The sequence below is a fragment of a genome, unplaced genomic scaffold, assembly GCF_019419815.1.
Source record: "Pyrus x bretschneideri cultivar Hongxiangsu unplaced genomic scaffold, Pyrus_bretschneideri_v1 Contig45, whole genome shotgun sequence".
Lineage (NCBI taxonomy): Eukaryota > Viridiplantae > Streptophyta > Magnoliopsida > Rosales > Rosaceae > Pyrus > Pyrus x bretschneideri.
The window spans coordinates 1475097-1497537 of record NW_025999779.1 but is presented as its reverse complement, the minus strand read 5'-3'; the positions used below and the strand labels follow the sequence as shown (position 1 = coordinate 1497537).

General features: G+C 36.4%; 1 protein-coding gene and 1 long non-coding RNA gene across 5 annotated transcripts; one reads left to right on the top strand and one right to left on the bottom strand.

Moving 5' to 3' along the window:
• Positions 1-2965: 2965 nt before the first annotated feature.
• On the top strand, positions 2966-5258 carry LOC103965701. Of its 3 annotated transcripts, XR_670088.3 has the most exons (3): positions 3264-3680; positions 4177-4320; positions 4852-5258. It is a non-coding gene; the product is annotated as an uncharacterized LOC103965701 (long non-coding RNA). The 3 variants fall into 3 exon arrangements; XR_007251969.1 differs by having other exon boundaries at positions 2966-3680; positions 4177-5258; XR_007251970.1 differs by having other exon boundaries at positions 2966-3969; positions 4177-5258.
• Positions 5259-8187: 2929 nt separating this feature from the next.
• On the bottom strand, positions 8188-11972 carry LOC103965710 (alpha carbonic anhydrase 7). Of its 2 annotated transcripts, none has more exons than XM_048567505.1 (7): positions 11779-11972; positions 11439-11656; positions 11103-11227; positions 10908-11022; positions 8778-8945; positions 8612-8665; positions 8188-8507 (listed from the first exon to the last, which is right to left on the bottom strand). In XM_048567505.1, the coding sequence occupies exons 1-7, from the start codon at positions 11876-11878 to the stop codon at positions 8415-8417; spliced, it is 873 nt and encodes a 290-aa protein (XP_048423462.1). In that variant the 5' UTR covers positions 11879-11972; the 3' UTR covers positions 8188-8414. The 2 variants fall into 2 exon arrangements, with proteins under 2 accessions (XP_048423462.1, XP_048423463.1); XM_048567506.1 differs by having other exon boundaries at positions 11103-11209; positions 11779-11971.
• Positions 11973-22441: the final 10469 nt, after the last annotated feature.

The following is a 22441-nucleotide window of genomic DNA, read 5'->3' as shown; positions in this document are numbered from 1 at the left end:
GGAGCAATGGTCCATCAACTTTATTTCCATGACCATTGGTCCCTCAACTCGTCAAAATGTGTAGTTGTGGTCCTTTTCGTTAACCCGTCAATAATTCTGTTAAATACAGTCACGTGCGTGGCACATGAAACTGATTGTAGGGGTAATTAAGTAAACATTGTTTCCCGTGGGTTGAAGTCAATACAAAGGGATGGGGAACCAAGCAAGACCAGATTTACATGGATTTGTGGGTCAAAGTTTTGGGACACAAGCTTCTGCAAAGATGGGAAGACCATAGAGGCTTTGAAATAGACAATATTGTTGCTTGGTTTTTTGATGTTCATGGGCCAAGAAGCCCTCGATTAGTTGATGTTACCATATGTCTTCTCCTCATCGGCAATGGCTTCCAAATTGTCCATTTTCCTCTAAGGTTAAGTGAACTGCCTGCTCCTTCATGCCTTCTCCTCTATACCAATCTATACCAGTGCAGTAAAGCTATTCCATGCCACATCGTCATACCTGCTTTGAATTCACCTATATTTTGCACAAAACTGGTTAGTTTCTGCTGTTGTCTTCCTTCACTAAAGGTTGATTATTGTAATACATGGTGGGAATTTGAGGAATGTGAGGCTGGGCATGGAGGAAGTTTTAATTGGGGATGGGAAGAAGTTTCAATTTGGGATGGGTTCTGCGTTCGATAGAATTCAACCCACAAGAAATATTATGTTTCCCAAATTGCCCCTACAATTAGTCTCATGTGTGACGCAAGTGACTGAATTTAACAGAACTATTGACGGTGTTAACGAAAATGATCATAGGTTGCACATTTTGAGAATTGAGGGATCAATGGTCAAGGAAATAAAGTTGAGGGACCGTTGTTCCAATTGAATTAAAGTTGAAGGACCATTGTTACAATTTTCTCTAAAAACAAATGAACGGAATTGGTAAAAGCATTATGAGCCGTCTATGTATTTGCTACAATAGATTGACTAAATGACTTTAGTTTTAATTCATTTTTTTGCATAGATGATCTTTAGAAAGTGATTCATAATATGAACGATTCTGATCATAAGTACAAATCTCTGTGATTTGAACAAAAAAATTTTTAGTAGGAATTCATATTCATACTTGAGTAGCCAAACATTATTCAATTTCAAATGGCCAATTAGTAAAACCAGCTCTTTTATTACATCTGTCACCTCTCGAGCTTGTAATAAAAAATCTAAAGAATATTATGTCTCCTCTTTTCTACAAAAACAACTTAAAAGAAAATATGTGGGAATGTATAAGAATCTGCTTTTGAATAATGTTAATATACAAAAATTCTTCTTGAATCATTGGGATAGTGAATTTTTCATGCCTCATCGGCCCACTAATACGTAAGTTTGATGACCTTTATTATTACTATTATTATTACTTTGTTATAAGGTCCCACATCTTTGACGACAGGGAAGATTATCATGCTAGGGGTTCTGGATTTAGTTCCAAATGTATTTGTCTTACCTTGTGTTAGCTTTGGTCTTCAAGTCGCTCCGTAGTAGTCCATTGGCTATAATGTTGACCTCTTGTATTTGAAGGAGTTTCTTTGTCTTTCCTTCACAAAAAGAGGGAGGGATTTGAGATTTAATGTGGCTTATAATATTGGAATTGATGATTTATTTTGGGTTTTGTTAGTTAAAATGGTCATTGAGATTTTCATAACACATAACTTTGGTCCCTGAGATTTAAAATTAATAGAAGTGGTCCCTAAGATTGTCTATCATCCATTATTTTGGTTATTTCATTAAAAAAAACTTTTTAAGTGGTCCCTGAGCTTTTTAATGGAAGGATCAAAATGATGGACGATGGACAATCTCAAGGATCAAAGTTATGTGTTATGCAAATCTTAGGGACCAAAGTTATGTATTATGCAAATCTTAGGGACCAAAGTTATGTATTATACCCTTAACTTAACGGAGTTTTTTTAACGGAATGATCAAAATAATGGATGGTGGACAATCTTAGAGACCACTTCTATTGATTTTAAATTTCAAGGACCAAAGTTATATGTTATGCAAATATCAGGGACAATTTTGACTAAAAAGCCTTTATTTTGTGATAAAATGCTTGTTTGTTGCATAGTAGTTGGTTTTGCATGATGTTTTATAGAAAGAAGGCTCAATTTCAAGAGGATAAGTATTTTGAACCAAGCCGTTATGCAATGGCTCAACACCTTTCCACCTTTAAATCTTCATTAGGGTAAAGGTTTTGTCAAGGTAAGCCAAAGGGGGAGATTAAATTATAGGTTTATTAGTGTTATCTTACTTGACTAAAAAACCTCAAATGAAGTACTTGCGAACTTCCTTCCATCTGTGATGTTTCTACTACTATCTATGAAGATAATGATGCTTGTATTGACCAAATGAGGAAATGTTACATCAAAGGAGACAATACCAAGCATATTGCACTGAAGTTTTTCTCCTTAACAAAAGCATCAAAAGATTAAAGTCAAGCATATATGATGCCAAGACAACGTTGCTGAGATCTTCACCCAAGTTCCTGCCGAAGCCTATTTTCTAGAAACTTTTCCAAGGTATCAATTTGCGTATGTTATCTAATTTGCAACGTCGTTTCTAATTCTTAAAGGGAGTTATGTTGAACGCAGAAGGACTATCCCGAAATATACTCACTTTACCTTAATATACCTTTTTCCTTCAATCATGAACATTTTCCCATTAGATTTTTGTTACCTGACAATGTTTTAATGAGGCAAACACTTGTGTACGTTTTCAATAGTCTCACTGCATCTTGAAGATGTCAAGTATCCTCATATTGCATGTTCTCATGTTTTCTCCTTCAACCATAGTTTTGTCCCATTGGGTTTCACGCATAAAGGTTTTGGTGTAGCATTTTCTTTATGCATTCCCCATAGACCTATGCGTTCTTTCTCGTGAGCCTGACGAGACAATTTTATCAACTGCTTTCACATTTATTTGAAGATATGATGCGACTATTTCTTGAGTTTTACACACTCAAGGGAGAGTGTTGTGAATAGTATTTACTTATGAATATGATTGTGTAAATTAGAAGTAGGATTAAGTAAGGTTCATTGGACAATACCCATGTACTTATCGTATTCTTTGTAGGCGTAAGTCATGGGGTGGGCAGAGGAAAAATCGGCACAACAGATTTGAACTCTCCTAAACCTTAATTAGGTTGGTATAAATGAAGGCACTACGTAGTGAAAAAACACACATTAAAAATTCTATGATCCCCCTTTCTCTCTCTTTGCGGCACTGGCCATCAAACCCCTTCTCTCTAAATTTTTTCTACACCAAATGATCATACTAATATGCCATTATAAATTATATTATATACACTAACACCAAGTTTTGGGTTTCCGTAGCTTAGGAACAGTGTTTCCGATTTTTCCCCGCTTAGTTTCTGTTATTCCAGGTTTGCTTCGGTTTGCCTTGTAAAATGTAGCATGATTCTTTGACACGTGGGATCGCATTCTCTTGACCTCTTGACCAATTCTCAGAGAGGTCCTATTTCTTTGGGTTGGTCTGGCTACCTTCGACGACTCCTACTCCCCTTTTTCCGTCCTCATCTCATCTGTCGAATCCTCTTTGATTGCCTCTCCAACTCGACCTCCCCCTTCGCGAATTTCCCCCCTCTCGACCTCGCCCCTCTCCTTCGCCGCAGCCGCATCAAAGTATTAGGTAAATACAGAAGGGCACTTGAAACCGAAAAAACCAAAATCGAAGCATGGACTAAGCGGATCGCACCGAACGATTTGGTTTTGAAATAATCAAATGGTTTGGTTCCAGTTCGGTTTTACTCCAAAACTGCATCGAACCGAACCAAAATAAATTTTGGTTTTGATTTCAGTTTTACCCCAAAACCGTACCGAACAAACTGCTCCCACCTGTTTAGATAATTGTAGAATTTTATTACATAAGTACTACGATCTGTGCCGGCCCCTTTTTCTTCATGATTCATTCGTGTCTGGTGATGTTGGGTTCATCTCCAGCTGGTGTTTCCCTTTGTGTGTGTTTTTTTTTTTTTTTTTTTTTTTTTTTAATGTTCCAAGTCTTCTTCTGATTCTCTCCTTTGACCCCTTTAATCTTCTTTTTCGATATTTGATAATTACCAGACGAAATTTTAGGTTAAATTTTGTTGGTCTTTTTTATTTAACTTGATATCTGATTTTTGTAGAAAATGCAAGGAGGGGAAAAAAGTACTTTTTCAGGTTCACGAGTGAACACTCTGCAATTAAATGCAGAAATTGTTGGGTCTAAATAAGAAGAAAAAGGAGAGAGCAGTACCAACCTACTAATAGCAGCACGAAATTGGCTTTGGGTAAGTTTCCACTCTCTTCTATGTATGATCTCTTTGAGAAATGATTTTGGTTGGTGGTTTTGGAAGAGATGATGTCAAATTCATATCTGAACTAAGAAAATAATATGCATGGATAATGAAGTGAAATTTTTCATGGTATTATCAACATGCATATTATAAATAACTTTTTATTTTAAATTTCTGGTTTTTTTTTTATGTGAATTCATGACTTGATAACAAATATCTTTGGCAGCAGCAAAGTATTGTTGAACATAGTATGCATGTTATAACTTAAGGAAATGAATAACCCACAAGCACGATGATCTATGCACTTTCACTTGGTAAAAAAAATTTAACACTCTTGCAAGGCAGGCAGCAGCAAGTTGTTGCACATAGTATGAATAGCACATCCAATACAGCTAAAGGTATGTAACACTGTGCATAACCTATAAGTAACACAGGATACGTTAAATGACTCGATAACCTAGAAGAAATCAACGAAATGTTAGATGACTGAAACGCAGTACATATTGACATTATCCACCTGTACAGTTTAGGAGTATCTGAAGTGTTGGAACCTAAACTCTCTCTGGAGTCATCAAGGATCGAAGGCAGCAAGGAGTTTCCCAAGCATGGTTGCTGTCTGCATCGAAGAAGAAAGAAGAAGAAATAATATGCACGGATAATGAAGTGAAACTAGTATTTAAACTGTTTTATGTGTGAAAGGGGCCTTTAAATCTTAGCATTGTCAATGTGCTTGCTTCATTTTGTTGTCTTATTCGTATATATATACATACTACAGTACAAAATAGATCTATATAAACTGTTTGATGTATGGAAGAGGCCTTTAAATCTTAGCGTTGTCACTTGTCATCGTGCCTGCTTCAGTTTGTTGTCTTGTTCATATATACATAATACAGTACAAAATAGATCTATATATAAAATTTTTGATTAAGCTACTCCAAAGTAAGTAATTTTCTAATACGACCACCATAAAGTTAGATTTTATATTAGCATGGATGACAACCGGTTTGTATTATAGAAACCCAAGTAGGAAATCCTTTAGAAAAGAGTGGAGACAGGGCAGCGGACAAGAAATCCCAAAAGCCAAATAATGTAGACCTTTCTCCTTCCACATCCGTCGTCCCCCACAACCTGTGGCAGAGCCATAGCCGACCCCATCCCTAACCATATCCTACGGTCCATGCCTGTTGTGTGCATGGTAGGAAGAGAGGGAACCGCCCGGTAGGATCACAGTCGTCGTCTCCCCATCATCGCCTTCTTCCCCTACTTCATTTCTCTACGCTTTCCTCCTTGCAGCCGCCATGGCCAGTGACTAACCCCATCAATTCTTTATCCATGTCATGGCCAATGATTTTCCATACACATTTTTTTATGCTTGTAAATTCGGTGTTTAATAATGAATGTGGTGATTGTTAAAATTTCAAAATTCTCTCCCATTAGCTCTTAGAAAGCCATGGCAGCCAAGAGGAAGTGGAAGGGATGAGAGAGAAAAACATTTTGGGTTTATTATTGGGTAATATTAGAGAGGTCAAATTTCTAAATCAAATTTCGTAAACCAAATGATGTCGATAAGTATTTAAGTGTTGATTAACGTGCTTATTTTCTATTTGTGACACATCATTTGGTTTGGAAATTTGGTTTAAAAATTTGGTATCCTAGCATTATCCTTTATTATTTTATTTTCGTTGACCAAATTTATTAAGGGTAAAAGGAGAAAGATAGAGTTTCTGTTTTCAGAATAAATAATTATGAGTGCTACTATACCCACCCCAATGTCATATCATCCCACCCCACTTTTTATTAATTTTTTAAGGACTAATATATCCCCTCATAAAATGACATATAAGGACAGTAAAAAAGGAAGCGCCATTCCCTTGTCCCTAGCAATTTAGCACACCACTCGGATTGCCATTTTATCGTCGCCTCCGAGGTCTCTCAGTCTTTTCCAAAACTCCAACCCCCAGAATGGACAACACAATTAAGCACGCTATTGTGATCAAGGTTATGAGAGAGACAAGATCTCGTGGATAGGTGACACAAGTGAGGGTCATGTCTTTGCTACTTTGTGCTGGTGAATGGCGATTGTGTTACCTTGTGTTGGTGAATGGCGAGGAGAGAGAGGGGAAGGGGATGATGCATTTGAAGGGAAGGCAATTATTGCGAATTGAGATGCCACTATCGCTACCAACCCCGCTAGCCAGGCACAGGCAGAGATTGCAAATTGCAATGGAAGTGCAGGGTATGTATATGATTGTATCAAGTGACTGACGAGCTTGGCATTTTCCTTTCTATTTTGTTTCAAAATTGTTAAACAAGAGCCCCATGTTGATTAGAAGTATATTGTAATATGTTAAAGGATGTGATAATTGTAATCTTGTGTATTCAATATAGATGGGAACTCAGTATCCCAGTAGGACTCTTGTAACTCAAACTAATTATTTATACCGATGAATGCAGCAATGAAAGCCAATGCTTTCATCATATTTGGAAATATTATTTAAAGAATTGAAACTAGTATGGAAAACATGTTATAGGAGAAGGAGATCAAGCATTGATATGATAGGATCTAGGCTTTAATTAAGCAGCCAGTAATGATCGAAATAGGAGGCCAACGAACAGGGTGTTGGGGGTAAAGGTGCTTTGGGAACAACGGTGGGTGGGAAAATAGAATGGGTTTCTCTTTATTTTTTTACGGTGGATGGGAATATAAGGTGGGTGGAAAGATAAGACATTAGGGTGGGTATATCAACACTCTCAATTATTTAACTTAATGTGTAAGTGCAACCATGTATCAAATGATGAGTGGGAAAGGCAAATGGGAAAAGGCAAGTGGAAAAAGTAGCTAGCATTCCTCTTGTTAGTATGCATTGGAGTAGGATTCTCTTCCCTCTTTTTTTCACTCCCCTTCCCTCTCCTCCTATTTGAATGGCCACTGTTAAGCCATATCAGCATCTTATATTATTTTTTTATAGAAAGAAAAAGACCAAATAGAGAATGTGAGAGGAGGGGATGGAAGGGAATCGAAAGAGGAGGGGAGAGAATCCTAGTTCGTATGCACTTGGTTTGCTTGGTAGGGGTATAGGTTTACTTGAAATAGTATTCATTTTCATTAGTGTTTTTCCCCTTCCAGCTATCAATTTGTTGTTTAGCGATGTAAATTTGAGTACAGTGCGCAAAAAAAAAAAAACTAGGCTTAGCAATAGACAACGGGTGATACAAGAAAGCTATAGTTTTCCTACTTCAAGTAGTACACACATGCCTGATATATTTCAACAGACACTAACAATGAGAGGGTTGAAGGGATGTGCAAATAGATGGGAACAATATAATTGATTTTAATTAAACAAAATGAAAAAATGTAACCTTGCTGAATTATACTCTTGGTTGATTTGATGAAGCTCGGAATAAATTTAAATAAATTGACGAATTTAGTTCTTTATATTGAGTACTTACAGACTTCACGTCCTAATACACAGCAAGCACGGAAAAACTCTTGGACAAAACAAAAAAGAAGAGGCAGTGCTTCAACATCAGATGGCCAAGAGAAGAATGCTCATTCGCAAACTAGCAAGACCAAATATGACCAAGAAAAGTCTTTGTGAACATTGAGTAGATGAGTAGTGCCAACTTTCTGATAACTATAGACATACGTATATAGATCTAGCTCCGTATCTTTCGAACAATGAGCAGTTGAACACTGCCAATCTTTTGACAACTATGAACTTATGTACATAAATCTAACTTTCGTGGCATCTCTATTTTTTGAAAGTTGAACACTGCAAACCTTTTGATAACTATTAACTTTTGCTTGTATGACTATAATATGGATAAATGATTACATCTAAGTATACATAGACAGTAGTATGGCGTAAATATAACATGGATAAATGATCACATTATGTATTATATATATAGGCAGTACGGCTTACCTATAACACGGATAAATGATCGTATTTAATTATTCAGAAGCTACATTTTTAAAACATGTTTTATTCTTGCAGATCAGATATAGACCAAGACGTCAATATCATGTGAGTTAATTTTATTTTTGAATCCGCTATTTTCAGTTACGTATGAACTCTCTGATATCGTCAATTGTGTTTGTTCTTGGCATTTTTGCCATAGAAAGAGAATATCTTTCGCAGATTGAGTGGTTGCACTGGCCTTGCGTTCATCTCTGCGTACTGCAAATAGTTTAAGAACATCATTAAATAATTGATGTGCATGTATGTGCTTTAAGTCTTCAAATAAGAAGTACAAAGGATAGAAGATATGTCTTGGTACGTACATCATACACAGCCGCTCGAAGAAGATCTATTTGTTCTTTTGAAACTGTCCCTAACTGCGCACACAGAAGCAATTGAAATGTAGGTAATTAAGGAGCAGAAATCAAACAGACTAACAAAAATTAAAAGAAAGGCACTAATACACATAGTTGAAGGGCTTGGGTGTACCTGTTTGCTGATGATCCAAATAACGCCTTCAGTACAGGGAGGGATGGTGAGCGAGCCGATATATTTGTAGTAGTTGTTGCCATTCAGTTGGACTATTTCAGCAGGATCAATCACCCCAATGCTCCTCTCTGTCTTTTCGTCAGTCATGAATGCTACATCCCTCATCAACTGAAGTTCAGAATAGCAACATGTTAGAGATCAATTCTAATTATTAACGGTCCAACGGATATGGTAGTTGTATGGCATTTGATATGCAGGGTATTAGGGTACATTATTTTGAATTAGCGATTACAAAAAATAGAATTAAACAAAGGCTTTTTAGTCAAAATGATCTCTGAGATTTGCATGACTCATCAATTTGGTCCCTGAGATTTGAAATCAATAGAAGTGGTCCTTGAATTTGTCCTCCATCAATCATTCTGTTCATTCCTTGAAAAATTATGTTAAATAAGGATAAAATGATAAAAATATCCTCAATTTAATAAACAATGGACCTAAATAATTTGACAAAAATTGAGAAAATTTTGTCATTTTATCCTTATATAATGAAGAATTTTCAAGGAATGACAAAAATGATTGATAGTGGACAAACTTAGGGACCATTTCAATTGATTTCAAATATTAAGAACCAAAGTGAGGAGTTAGACAAATCTTAGGGACTGTTTTGACTAAAAAGCCTAAAACAAAATATGTTGGTGCGTATACATAAAGTGAACCACAGTTTTCTGCGCGCAGAAATTATTTGAGCAGAATATAACTTGGTTATTGTTTGATAACCTTTCGGTTTTATTTTTTGTGTTATGAATAGAGTGAAAATATGTCGAATAAATGAGAAATTAAAAAGGTAAAGGAAGGATGGTAGAAGAAATATGAAATGAACGTGTATCTTAAGTTGGGTTTCTTATATTTTCAAATAATCTCCTTCATTTTTAAGTATCTCCCTCTCATGCCCCTCTTCTATTGGATAATAATCAACAATCAATCACTATATATATATATATTGCAGGGGTAAAACAAAACATACATACAAAATTTAGATGCTAATATATAAATAAATTGCAACTATATATTGACCGAATTCGAACAAACAAGACAGACATTTAAACAAACGAAATGAAGATCGAGGCTTGTATACTGCAATGTCCTTGAAACAAAAATTCGCCCTACTCTATGCTTTTAGTTTTGTAGGTATCTGCTTCACTAGGATTCAACAATCTAAACTAAGATTTCAGCATCATAAAACTTAGTTTCTGACGAATTTCTTTGTGGTTCTCTCTATATGCTTGGTTTTGGTAAGAATCGTTTGAAAGATGATTTCCTGTGTGTTTGAGTGATATGCTGATGCACGTACATATAGTAATCACATACATGTTTGCAACATGTTTGAAATGGGGAGGTGACTGTTCAACAGAAGGGATGTGTGACTTCATGTTTTCCTCGGACTTTTTTAGACGTTCTCAATTGAAAAATAAAAAGATTACTTAAGTCCGAAATTAATTTAATAAATTAACTATTGAATTTAATGCTAAAGCCCGAGCTTCAAGGCCCAAGGTCCATCTTTTGATAATTAAATATATATTAATTTTATATATAATTAATCACACCCCATATCCCAATCCCAAGGTTCATGCCTAATTTTGCTTTCTATGGTCTATCTTTCCAATCATTTGGTAAGAGGGACAGAGTGTGAGAAATTTTTTATGGTAAGCAATGTGGGACAATGAGATAGAATGAGATTTGTACTGAAACTCCAACATCTTCTCCATTCTTCACTTCTCTCATGTACTTTCTCCCTATTTTTAGCACAAAAAATGAAACTAAACTGTTTAAAAACTAAAAATTAATAGTTATCCAACGGGACATAATATAAGTCATGAGGGTTTATGTTAGGGAAAATGATGAACATACCATTTTTAGCCTCTCATACACCCCTATTTAATCATATTTGTTGTTTCAGTTTAATTTAGTATGATAGCCAGAACTAAAGAGGAGTGTGTGAGAAACCAAAAGGGCATGTGAAAATCATCTCCCTATTTGTTACTCAAAATAGGTAACTCGGATGAAAAACACTTGGATGTGTTCATCACACCATCACGTGGTATACATTGAGTAATTTAGAAAGCATTCTACCTTAGAAAGGAAGGCATTTGGGCGACCAATCTGGTAAAGGACACCAACAACAACAACATTGTTTTCCACTTTCGGATCCGGGCTTTGATAAACCATGTGGAGCTCCATGGCATACCTAACACAGGAAAATACATATTAAGAAACTCATATTACTTGTTTAAAATTTAACTTTAATTATATGTGCACTATAGAGACCTCCTGCCATTGATGGAATGCTCGGAGGGTGAGTGCCAGTGACTTTGTTGGAGGTGATACTCAATGCCATCGACCTCGATCGATCCTGAATAGCCTGCCCACTCCAGCTGCACCCACCAATACATCTTTTTTTATTGAGTTACACACTAGCCTAATTATTTTCTCCCTCTTACCCCAAGTAGCTCATTATTAAATCTGATAGAAAGTTTAACAAATTTATCGGCAAAGACTATGTGGGAACAAAATGTAGAAGACAACATTGATTAATTTTGAAACCAATTACCAAAATGATGACTCTTGAAAACCTCATGGACAATTTGTGAAGGTAACCCTTACCTTAATATCATGGCCTCTATTCTTGAGAGTCGCGTTAGAACTCTTGTATGTCGTCTTTAGCCCCACCAAGCTTGGGATTGTTGTAACCCTCAGACTTGATAAATCTATGGGAGATTGCAAGCGTCCATTTTTACATGCTGCCCACTCTCTCTTAATATCTCCCCAGAAAGCTGGCCCCTTCTTGCTCCCTTCAATATAATCAAAATTCCTCTCATCCTCTGCACTTATGTGTGTTCTCATATTAGTTTCCATAACCAAAAAAAAAAAAAAGAAAAAAAAAGGACAACAAAAAAGGAATAATAACATATAATAACATATATATATTTGCTTTCTACATTACCAACTTCTTGAGCTGTGACTGATGTGGAATGTGTGAATAAAAAAAGAATAAATAAAAGAAAACAAGAAATGATGAAGATGGGTTTGCTTTGATTCTTCATTTTTCACACGTAAACGGTCCAGAAGGTGTGGTAAGTGATCATATATCAGATAAAACGCGCTATTCGTTGTGATACGATGTTCTTACAAAGGATTTTTTTTATTGGTATATATAGACACATTGCAAGTTTTATGGATAGAATTGGCATGAGACGTCTCAGTCTCCTGATACGAACAAAGAATGCCCTATAAACCTACATGGATGATTCTTGTATTGGATGATTCACAGTATTGAATGATTCACAACATCAGATCGCACACAATCAGTTCAGTTTTCTACCAGAACAACATTGAACTAATGATTCTTGTATTGCTGAATGAGGAAAAACCAGTATACTTGCATGGACATGATAAGTTGGGTAGAGTTTGGGATGATTTAGGTCTAAACCTCATCAAGCCACAAAGAGAAAAGAAAATGCATGTGGAAGATGTATATATGGTTGATTACACATGGAAAAGGAAAATTTTCACAAACTAACGACTCATTTTTGTTGTGACTTAGGCCATGTTTACGCATCTGCAATTGGAATGAAAATAAGGAGTCCGATTTTGATTATGTTTCATTTTTATGTTTACTAAGGTATGGAGGAATTAAGACTGTAGGGCCCACAATAAAAATGGAACTCAACTCCTCCTTGTGGAGGAATTGGATTCCCTGGTGGGAGGTGAGAAATGAATTCCAAGAGCTGGGGGCAATCTGGAATGCATGGTTTTTATCCATTATACCCCACATATTTCATAAAATGCCAAGTTTGCCTAAGGTGTATATATAGTAGTTTGGAGAAATGCTTAATTCAGAGCAAGATTGCAACGAAATAGATCTTTATTGAAGGGAAAAAAAAAAAAGTTTTAAAGAGCTGGAAAAAGGGTAAAAAGAATTATGGATGATATTATAAATAGGTAGAAAGTTTCTAAAATTTGTTAGTATATGTTGTTTTCGAAATTAAAGTCATAACCTAGTACATATATAAATTTATTGAGAACATTGGCAGTTTAGTAATTATACTGGTTTTAATTCCGATTCAAGGGTAATTGGCAAACCACTTTTATGGAATTAAAATCATTTTTACTCCGATTCTTGATAGTTTAGTAAATAGCTTCTATAAGAATCCGATTATGATTCCTCCTCAATCTAACTCATCCTAAATTCAATTCCACTCAACTTGATTATGGATTAATAAACGTACCCTTAGTATTGCAACACAATTGATCATTTACAGCATGCAAGATGATGTGTTATATCATTTACGGGGCGCGACCTGAAAGCGGTAAAACCCCATGTCGTAAATAACACAAGCTCAATTACGGCGCACATTTGAAGTCGTGAGTAGTCGCAAGAAACACGCCGTAAAACTGGCAATGTTTTGCAATGAGTGTCTTGGGTTTTTATGTGGGATAATATTTTGCATCTGCAAAACTGTGTCAAATATTAATTTTCTGCAGACCATTGCAGAACTCTACTAATAAAAATGGACAATGATGAAATGTGATGATATCTATTGCATTTTGTTTTTTTTTTTTTTTTTTTCCTATTACCAAAATCTGGGCTACAAGAGGTTGAATCTAAGCACAATTTGATAACATTTATATTTGAAATGGATATGAATTTAATGTAAGAAATAGGAGAGATATGAAGTACAGATAATTCAACTTTTCTAGAGAGCAAAACGTTGCTGCTCCTCTTTGTATAGTCATTCATCAAAATCTGATTACTGAACCTACCCTTCTCTAAGAAGGAGATAAGGTTGAAATGCCTAAGGCATGCACCTAAGACAAAGCCATCTAGGCCTTACACCTTACATCTAATCTTAGCTGTCCATCTGCCTAACTTACCTAACCTTCTAACTAGCCGTTGCACTCAAATAGCAACTATTTATATTCAAAACTCAGTTTTTTTTGGTAATGATTCAAAACTCAATTAATTATCAAAACTGTAGAACAAAAACTGACAGAGAACAACATATGTTCCATCACCCCCCTGCAAGTGGCTTTCTACTTTGACAACAAGTAATTCCATGAGACAGACAACATGTCCTTTGGCAATACTTTGGTAAAGATGTCTGCAATTTGATCATCAATTTTGCCTTATAATATATTCTTTGATTTGGAATACTAGTCCAAATTGAAAATCAGACACATTGCTGACCCTATGCATATTGAAAAGAAGTTTGCAATAATGTGGTGGGAACAACTCTGCCCATCGAGGTAAAATCGAAGGACACCATGAAGATTCGGATCAGCATGCAAGAAATGGAGATAAGGCCCAACCTGTGGCCGTAATTTGTTAAAGGGAAATACAAGAAGAGACCTGCCAATAATACCTTTAAGCCGGATGGCAATAAATGATTCTTGAAGTGGGATGCAAAATGTGAAATTTTCAGACGGATAAGCTAGCAATTTATTAAGACACGTTAAATGGACAATGGGACATTGTTGGGTTTGAAGAGTCATGACTACCATGTTTTACTGCAGCGGCTCCATCTAGTTAGTATTGGCCCTACTTGGACGACGAAGTTGTTGAGATGATTATATATTTGTCTCAGTTCTTCTAGCAACTATGTGTTAAAGCATTGCGAAAGTCAGACAATGACATGATTGAAGATATTGTGTACATCCTATGCATGCTAGAGAAAATATATGTTGAAAAATATTAATATTTATGGTTATTTGATTATTTGAGTTTGCTTATTAGTTTAGTATATGGGCTTAGCCCATCCGAATTAGGGTTTTTAGGTTATGCTTTCTATAAATATAGCTTATAGTTTAGTATGAAGTTAAGTAAGCTAGTAACGATGTAGCCTCTTGAGATTTTGTAGCCATTTCAGCTTTCTCGTTTATTTAATAATATTCTTATTATTTTGTAGTCTTGCTTGTCGCACATTCTGATATTCGACTATATATCCACCAACATTTTTCAGAAGTATGGTTCATGTAATGATACATCTGCCGGATAAGGCAAAGCTTGCTGGGCTAGTGCATAATCGTTGGATGACCCAATTGAAAGGTAATCCTGACAGTAAATTTGTTAATATTCTTTATTTAACAATTGAAAAGAAAAGTCCATAATATTGGTATTTTTCAAACTGTTGCGTAGTAACAAGCGGTTCGTTCGCAACAGGGTAAGACCTGAAGGATCCACAGCGGATGCATACATTGTAAAAAAATTGCATACTTTTTGTGCGAGGTACCTACGAAATGTTGGAACTTCCTTCAATAAGGCCTTGTGCAATTTCGATGGGGGTGAGTGAGTCGAAAAACTGTGTTGCTCATCCTGCACGCTCATTCGGCTAAGGACCTTTGAACCATTCAAAGACGGTGACTTGGAGGTGGCTCATTGGTCCATATTAAACAATTGTGACAAAATCTAGCTATTCTAAGAACAATATGAGGCATTGATGAAGATCCAATATCCTCTAAATTGGGTTGAAATGGACAGACAATTCTTTTCGTGTTGGTTTGCCTAACATATAAGTCAGTTTATTTGTAAATTAATTTAATTTTGTCTATTGAAAAAAAAAAAAAAAAACTTGCATATATAGTTGTATTTGGATTTTACTAGATGAGACAATTGAAAGAGGCCAAATCGCCCTTGTTCAACTAAGAATTATTGAAATTGGCAAGTGGTCCCCTTAAAGCAAAAACGTACTATGGTTTTTAAGTGAATGGAGTTAAATTCTTGACGACGAAATGACGATAAATTGTGCATTCAAAGCAGTGGAGTTTTTGTCCTAGGGAAAAATGCAAATAGTTTTTTCTTCGGCAAACTTATAGGTGTGGTTCAATTATTACACACAAATCATAAGGAAGTCATGATATTCAAGTGTCATTAGTATGATACGAACCTAGACAATGCAAGGATTATCATTCGAGATGATTACTTGTTACATGTCAACATAAACACCCGATGGTTAGAAGATGATCCCTATATCCTCGCTAATACGGCAAAACAAATATTCTACCTCGATGATCCAAAAGCAAGGGGTGGTCGAAAAATACTACATTTCATACAACATAGAAATACTTAGGACTTGCCAAAACCACAACAGGAGGGTGATGAGGATACCGATTATGACCAAAATGTTTACCAAAAGGATTCATCCGTAACGACCTGAAACATTCCCAGAGTACAAAGCAACACATCGTACAACCACCATGCCAGATGTCAAGTGTCCTCGTAATTGAAATAGACGCAATATGTATTGGCCTCGGGTCCCCACCACCAATTTAACCGAATGCCTTTCTTGACGATAGCACCGATAACTCAATTAATGAAAGGGCTTCAAAAGAGGATAATGAAACGGAAGATTATACTAACAGTGATTTAATGTTTATTGTTGTAATAATATGTGCAATCCATTGTAATGAAAATTGTGTACTAAATAAAGCATTCGATTAATTTTATTTTTTACAATGGTCCATTTAATCTTCAATTCCTCAAAAAAAGTTTAAAGATTTCGCCTGATAGAAAGGCAAGAGTTTCATCGGATAAGGTGCGTTGCTCGACAAAAACATGAGAAATTTGTCAGGCAAAGATGTATTTTATGATTGAGGGTTTAGGGTTTTTTGTTTGTCAGGCAAAGGTACAATATTTGTCTGGCAAAGTATATGACATTTTTGCATATTCAATTCCTTGAAGATTTTCGCAATCAACCAAATTAATTTTAACTATCCAAAAAATTAATTTGAACGATCCAACGGTCAAAGTAGTTTGGTATATACTCCGGGATTGCATAGCCAAAAATCGAAGAAAAAAAAAACTTTCATGGATTCGGCAAGGAGACAAAATCCTTGGACGGTTGGAACTGTATAATCATGATTTAATGATTATTTTAGCTCTGATTTTGATGAATTTTCACAAATACATTGCTCGACCCTATAAGAATACAAAAACGGACCCGATCATCAATTTATAATACTTGCAATAGTGATTACTACAAAATTTTACATCCTACTTAATAGAAGTATTAAATAAACTCTAAGTGTTTGTTGAATCCATTGTTTTGACGAGATATGCTGTCTACGAAATTGATTTCAATGATCCAACTATCAAACTTATTTGGATATTATACTAGATTGATTGCATATACCAAAAATCACCAAAAACAAACTTTCATGGATTAGGGAACGGGACAAAAAGTCGGACGATTACAAACGTAGAATCACGATTTAACGACTATATCACCTTTGATTTTGTTGATTTTTTGCTAGGATGCTAATTGAGGCTCAAACCACACATTGAATAAACCTGATCATCAAATTTGATGATTGAACTGTTTGAAATTAAATAAATGTACAGAGAAAAATTGAATTTTTAGAGTTTACCCTAGGAAATTTGTAAATTTCATTGGTCAAACTTACTCAATATCCCCATATATTTTTCTCAAAGAATCCAATTTCCCTCCATATTAAAGATTTGCCTGACCAAATCCTATGAATTTCGTTGGGCAAATGTTCTTGCCTACATTTTTTTTTGTCAAAATTTTCATTTAGCATACTTTTTTTTTGGGGGGGGGGGGGGGGGGGGGCGGCTTGCCTGACGAAATGGTAATAACCAATCCGCAATTTTACGGTTTTATTAATTTTAAAAGCTGTGAATTGACCAAAATGCCCCTAGAGATGAGGATGTTGACTTTCGTTAACCAATGTATAGTGAGACGTACAAAACATTCTTGTAGTACTCGCCACTACGAACGCGTAGACATAAGCGGAATCAAATTTTTGGAGCTACGATGAAGATTCTACGGACTTACAAAGTCCAAGGCATTTTAGTAAATTCACAATTTTGGATAGGCATTTTAGTAAATTCACAATGTTAGATATTTTCTATTATATATCACATTTTTATTTTTTTTTAACTTTTACTTTTAAAATTTTATTTGGTGAGACTCGCACCCCACTTCCTTCCCCTTCTTCTACATGGCAGTTCTTCCCTTACATTTTTGGGGACTCTCTCGAACCCTTTCTGTCTCTCTCACTCGATCTCTATTCTTTCTCACCTCACTTCAGCTCTCATCTCAAAACTCTCTCGCCCTCTGTGTAAACCAGAGCAGCCGAGCACCACCACCACTCACCTTCTTCTTCATCAAGCTCCATAACTACAAAACCACACTAGACCACCCATATATGTCCATCTCCATCTCTTGTCCTGCATTTCTCTCCCTTAACCTCTTCGTGGTCTCTCTCTTATCTCTGTAATTATGGTATGGCCGTGAGGCCGAGATTACCACCACCATTTTCCATGGCGAATAATGATCGAACCACTGCTTCCACATTATCTTCTCACCTGAAACCTAGCGTAGGCCATAGATTTAGCCCTATAAATTCGAACAACATAACTCTCATATCATAGAGCTCCAACACAATGGAGATTTCTCGGCGTGGATCTCATCGTTTTCAGTGAAGTTGAGTGTCGAAAATGTTTCAAATGATCTCTTCTCATCGTTTGAATTGACTTTTAAAGTTGATGAGTGAGTTTCGGACTCGTTTTATGAGTGAGTTTAGGAATGTGAGGCCGAGATTACCACCACTACATTCATGCCAATTTTTTGATCAACGCCGACCCACTTCAGCATTAAAGTAGGATAGTTTTGTTCATCACATTCCTAACTTTTAGTTGTTTCTTGAATCAATGATTTTGGTTAGGAAATGAGCTCAAACAGAGCTCTGAAAGTTGGATGAAAGCATGCAAATATGTAGATCTTCACAAGGAAAGTGAGTATTAATGTGACATCCCACATCGCCCAGGGAAGTGATCCTTAAATGTATATTCCCATTTCTACCTAGCACGAGGCCTTTTGGGAGCTCACCGGCTTTGGGTTCCGTAGGAACTCCAAAGTTAAGCGAGTAGAGGGCTAGAGCAATCCCATGATGGGTGACCCACTGGGAAGTTGCTCGTGAGTTCCCAAAAACAAAACCGTGAGGGAATGGTAAGCCCAAAGCGGACAATATCGTGCTACGGTGGTGGAGCGGGCCCGGGAAGTGGTCCCATCCGGGCCGGGATGTGACATTTGGTATCAAAGCCTATCCCTGGCTGGAAATGTGCCGACGAGGACGTCGGGCCCCTAAGGGGGGTGGATTGTGACATCCCACATCGCCCAGGGAAGTGATCCTTAAATGTATATTCCCATTTCTACCTAGCACGAGGCCTTTTGGGAGCTCACTGGCTTTGGGTTCCGTAGGAACTCCAAAGTTAAGCGAGTAGAGGGCTAGAGCAATCCCATGATGGGTGACCCACTGGGAAGTTGCTCGTGAGTTCCCAAAAACAAAACCGTGAGGGAATGGTAAGCCCAAAGCGGACAATATCGTGCTACGGTGGTGGAGTGGGCCCGGGAAGTGGTCACATTCGGGCCGGGATGTGACAATTAACGTACTTGCAGGTGTGTGGGGGCGTATGGGGAAGCCACCGTGAGTGGCTAATGTTGCCCGTGGCTGCTAATGCAGCCACCTTACGGCGGTGCATGGAAGAACCTAAGAAAAGTGAGTACTAAGCATTAACATGACATTCGTAACTATGAAAAGCATGATACTCTTGCTAGGAATTTACTTAACACGATCGTGACTAGCGACTTTCACTACTTGCAAATATAAGTTCATAACGATTAGGTGAAAATTCCTTATATTTTAGCATCAAATTCATGCATGCAAACTAAGTGTGCACCCTCAATCAACATACAAGAATAATTTATCAATCAAGAAGTTAAGTAAATCACATTCATGTTTTACAAAACAATAATTGGATGAAATCAATTCAAATCACATATATGTTCATGGCTTTGAATTCACCTCTAGCCAAAACGAGTTTAGCTCCCCATGTTCGCACTTAAACAAAGATAACTTAAATTAAACATTGAAAACAAAAGATTGAATACACCTAGAAACGCTCCAACAATCCAAACTTGAATGGTAGGGCACAGCTTCAAAGGTCTCATTTCCTTTCTCCTTGCAAGGCTGTGGCACAACGGTGTTTGTGTATGAAATTGGGTTATTATGTGTGATGAATGGCTGGTGTGAATTGTGGTGAATGATGGATGGGTTGTAATTGTGGTCAGGACCTCTTTTATTATGTGGCAAATGCTTGAATTTATATGTAGCCCTAATTAATTTTGGAGACAGATTTTTACACCAAATCCTCAAGGAAAAAGGGTAAATAAATGTCAAAATACAAGAGGAAAATGGAAAGAGAGATGTGGCACATCCTAAAGAGAAAGGGAAAGGGCTTACACGGCAAGGAAAGGTCTTCTAGAAGGACAAGATGCGGCATCCCTTAGGGAATAAGATTAAGCCTTCTAGAAACATATTTTTAAGTGTCCTAATATAATTAGGGACCCTTCTTACAGCTAGAACCTAGGTGGTGTAGGATTAGAATAAGGTTAGGACAAAATAAGGTAACTTGGCTAACATTCCTTCTTTCTTGCTAAGCTCCATATCTTCTTTGTCTTCAATTAATTCTTCCATCTCTTTAGCATATTCTTAGCCCTTCTTGAACTTCAAATTCGTACATCCACCTTGCTCCATGCATGTTTTATCCATTCCAAGCCCAAAACTGCTCTAAAATGCTCCAAATTGCATTTTCTTGCCACTTTAGCCAATTGAACCTACAAACACACGAAAATAGCTTAAATCACTATAATAAATAGAAACTAACTCACTAAATGCAAGGAATTAAACTAACAAAGTTGCATAAATATGCTCCTATCAGCCACCTTACAGCGGTGCATGGAGGAACCTGAGGTCCTTTCTTAGGTTTCTCAACACGCCAAACCTGAATCCCCCGTTCGCTTTCCGAAATTTTACTGTTTTAAAATAGTTCCTTTATTAGCCATACTTTGTACAAATACTCGAATTTACATTAGTACGTTATATATTAACGTAAATGGTTTCATTTCTAGGTGAAATGCATCACAAGGATCTTCGATGCCCGCAAGCCGGTTTTGACTCGACGACATGATTTGTGTGTGGGTCTTTACTTTTAAATATTATATATTTATTTAGTTTCTTTTTATATATTTAATAAAGAATTTTCTACGTTGCACCCATATTAAATTAACGTTTATAAGAATTAGCAAAATGATAAAAATTATGAAATTATGAAATAATCCTATGGGATGTCTTAATTAGATTTACGGCTATGAATAGTATTATGTTGACTAGAATTAACGAATTATTGTGGCCCACTCACCCTTGTTTTTCGCCCCTCTAGGTTTTAGTAGCAGAGCTTTCGTGTCGACGATGATTCTTCACAAATGTGGGTATAGGAGAGTACCTTTGATGGTACAAGTCTTATCCTACTTTTACTACACTTTACTTATGCTTTGACATCACATGTGAAATAGGTTCATTCTCACTTGTATGCTCACTCTTCTATTTCAGTACTTTTAGGTTTAAATTTACTCACATATTCCACATCACTACACTTTATGGCTTCATCACCCTCCTGGTGTCGGCCAGCATAGCTCGATTCCGAGTCCAGGTAGACATTCCGGGTCGGATGTGTTAGTTTGGTATCAGAGCATAAGTTTGGGTAGTATTGCGTTTACCACATGTGTGATGTAAGCATTCTTGGTTGTTGAACTTAATTGCGAATCTTGTCACCTCGTCGAGTGCGAAAAACGTGTTAATTTTTCCTAAGTTATGGGTTACTTAAAAGACTTATCGGCCTTATAGAAGATCGTTTTGGTGAACACCTTTAGACTTTAAGTGATGGAATTTCCTACCAAGGAAAGATTTAGATCGGAGTAAAACCAATGACCCTAAAGTAGGCCTATTATGTCGGTAACTGTACCACCGTACCAATAAATCCAATTACTATTCTCTCCGTAGATTCACCAATCAATCCAATTACTATTCTCTCGTCTTCATTACCAAACCTTTCGAGATAGGAAACCAGAATTAGTTTTGATTCCTTGGTAGTATCTATTAGTATACCAACTATCAAAATCTCTACGAAGTTTTACTTTTTGTCAAAATTTTTCGAAATGTATCTAGTGACGATGTGGTGCTAAAGTTGAAGCACTCGACGAAAGAACATCTAGGGGGACAATCACTTTTGGTCCCCGATAGCACTAATCTTCTCAAACACACTAGTTATAATTCTGAATCTTCAAGCAGAAGATTATACTCCATTAAACCCCTTCCCCAGTAGATTATTAGCAAATTCCTTTTCCCAACCTTAGAACACTTCGACCAACACTAATTCCTAGGATATTTTTCTTGGGAGACATGATCTCAGCAGACGACATTCTTTTCATTTCCCTAAAAAGTTGTAGATGAAGAAAATTTTACATCCCCACAAATTATTGTGAAATGCAAGATATCATTGGCCTTGTCGATTTTTATCAACAATTTGTTAACGATTTTTAACTTTAATGTTTTTCCTCACTTGTCGACTGAGGAAAGTTAGCTTAGTTTATGATGTTGAATATGAATAAATTTTCTGACAACTGAGTTATTATCTCACTTCACCTTTGTCTCACACCTTTTGATGACTTTGATACTTTTGAAATCTACTATAATGTTCCACTGAATATTTTGATTGTGTACCAATGTAGCGTGATAGAGTATCGATT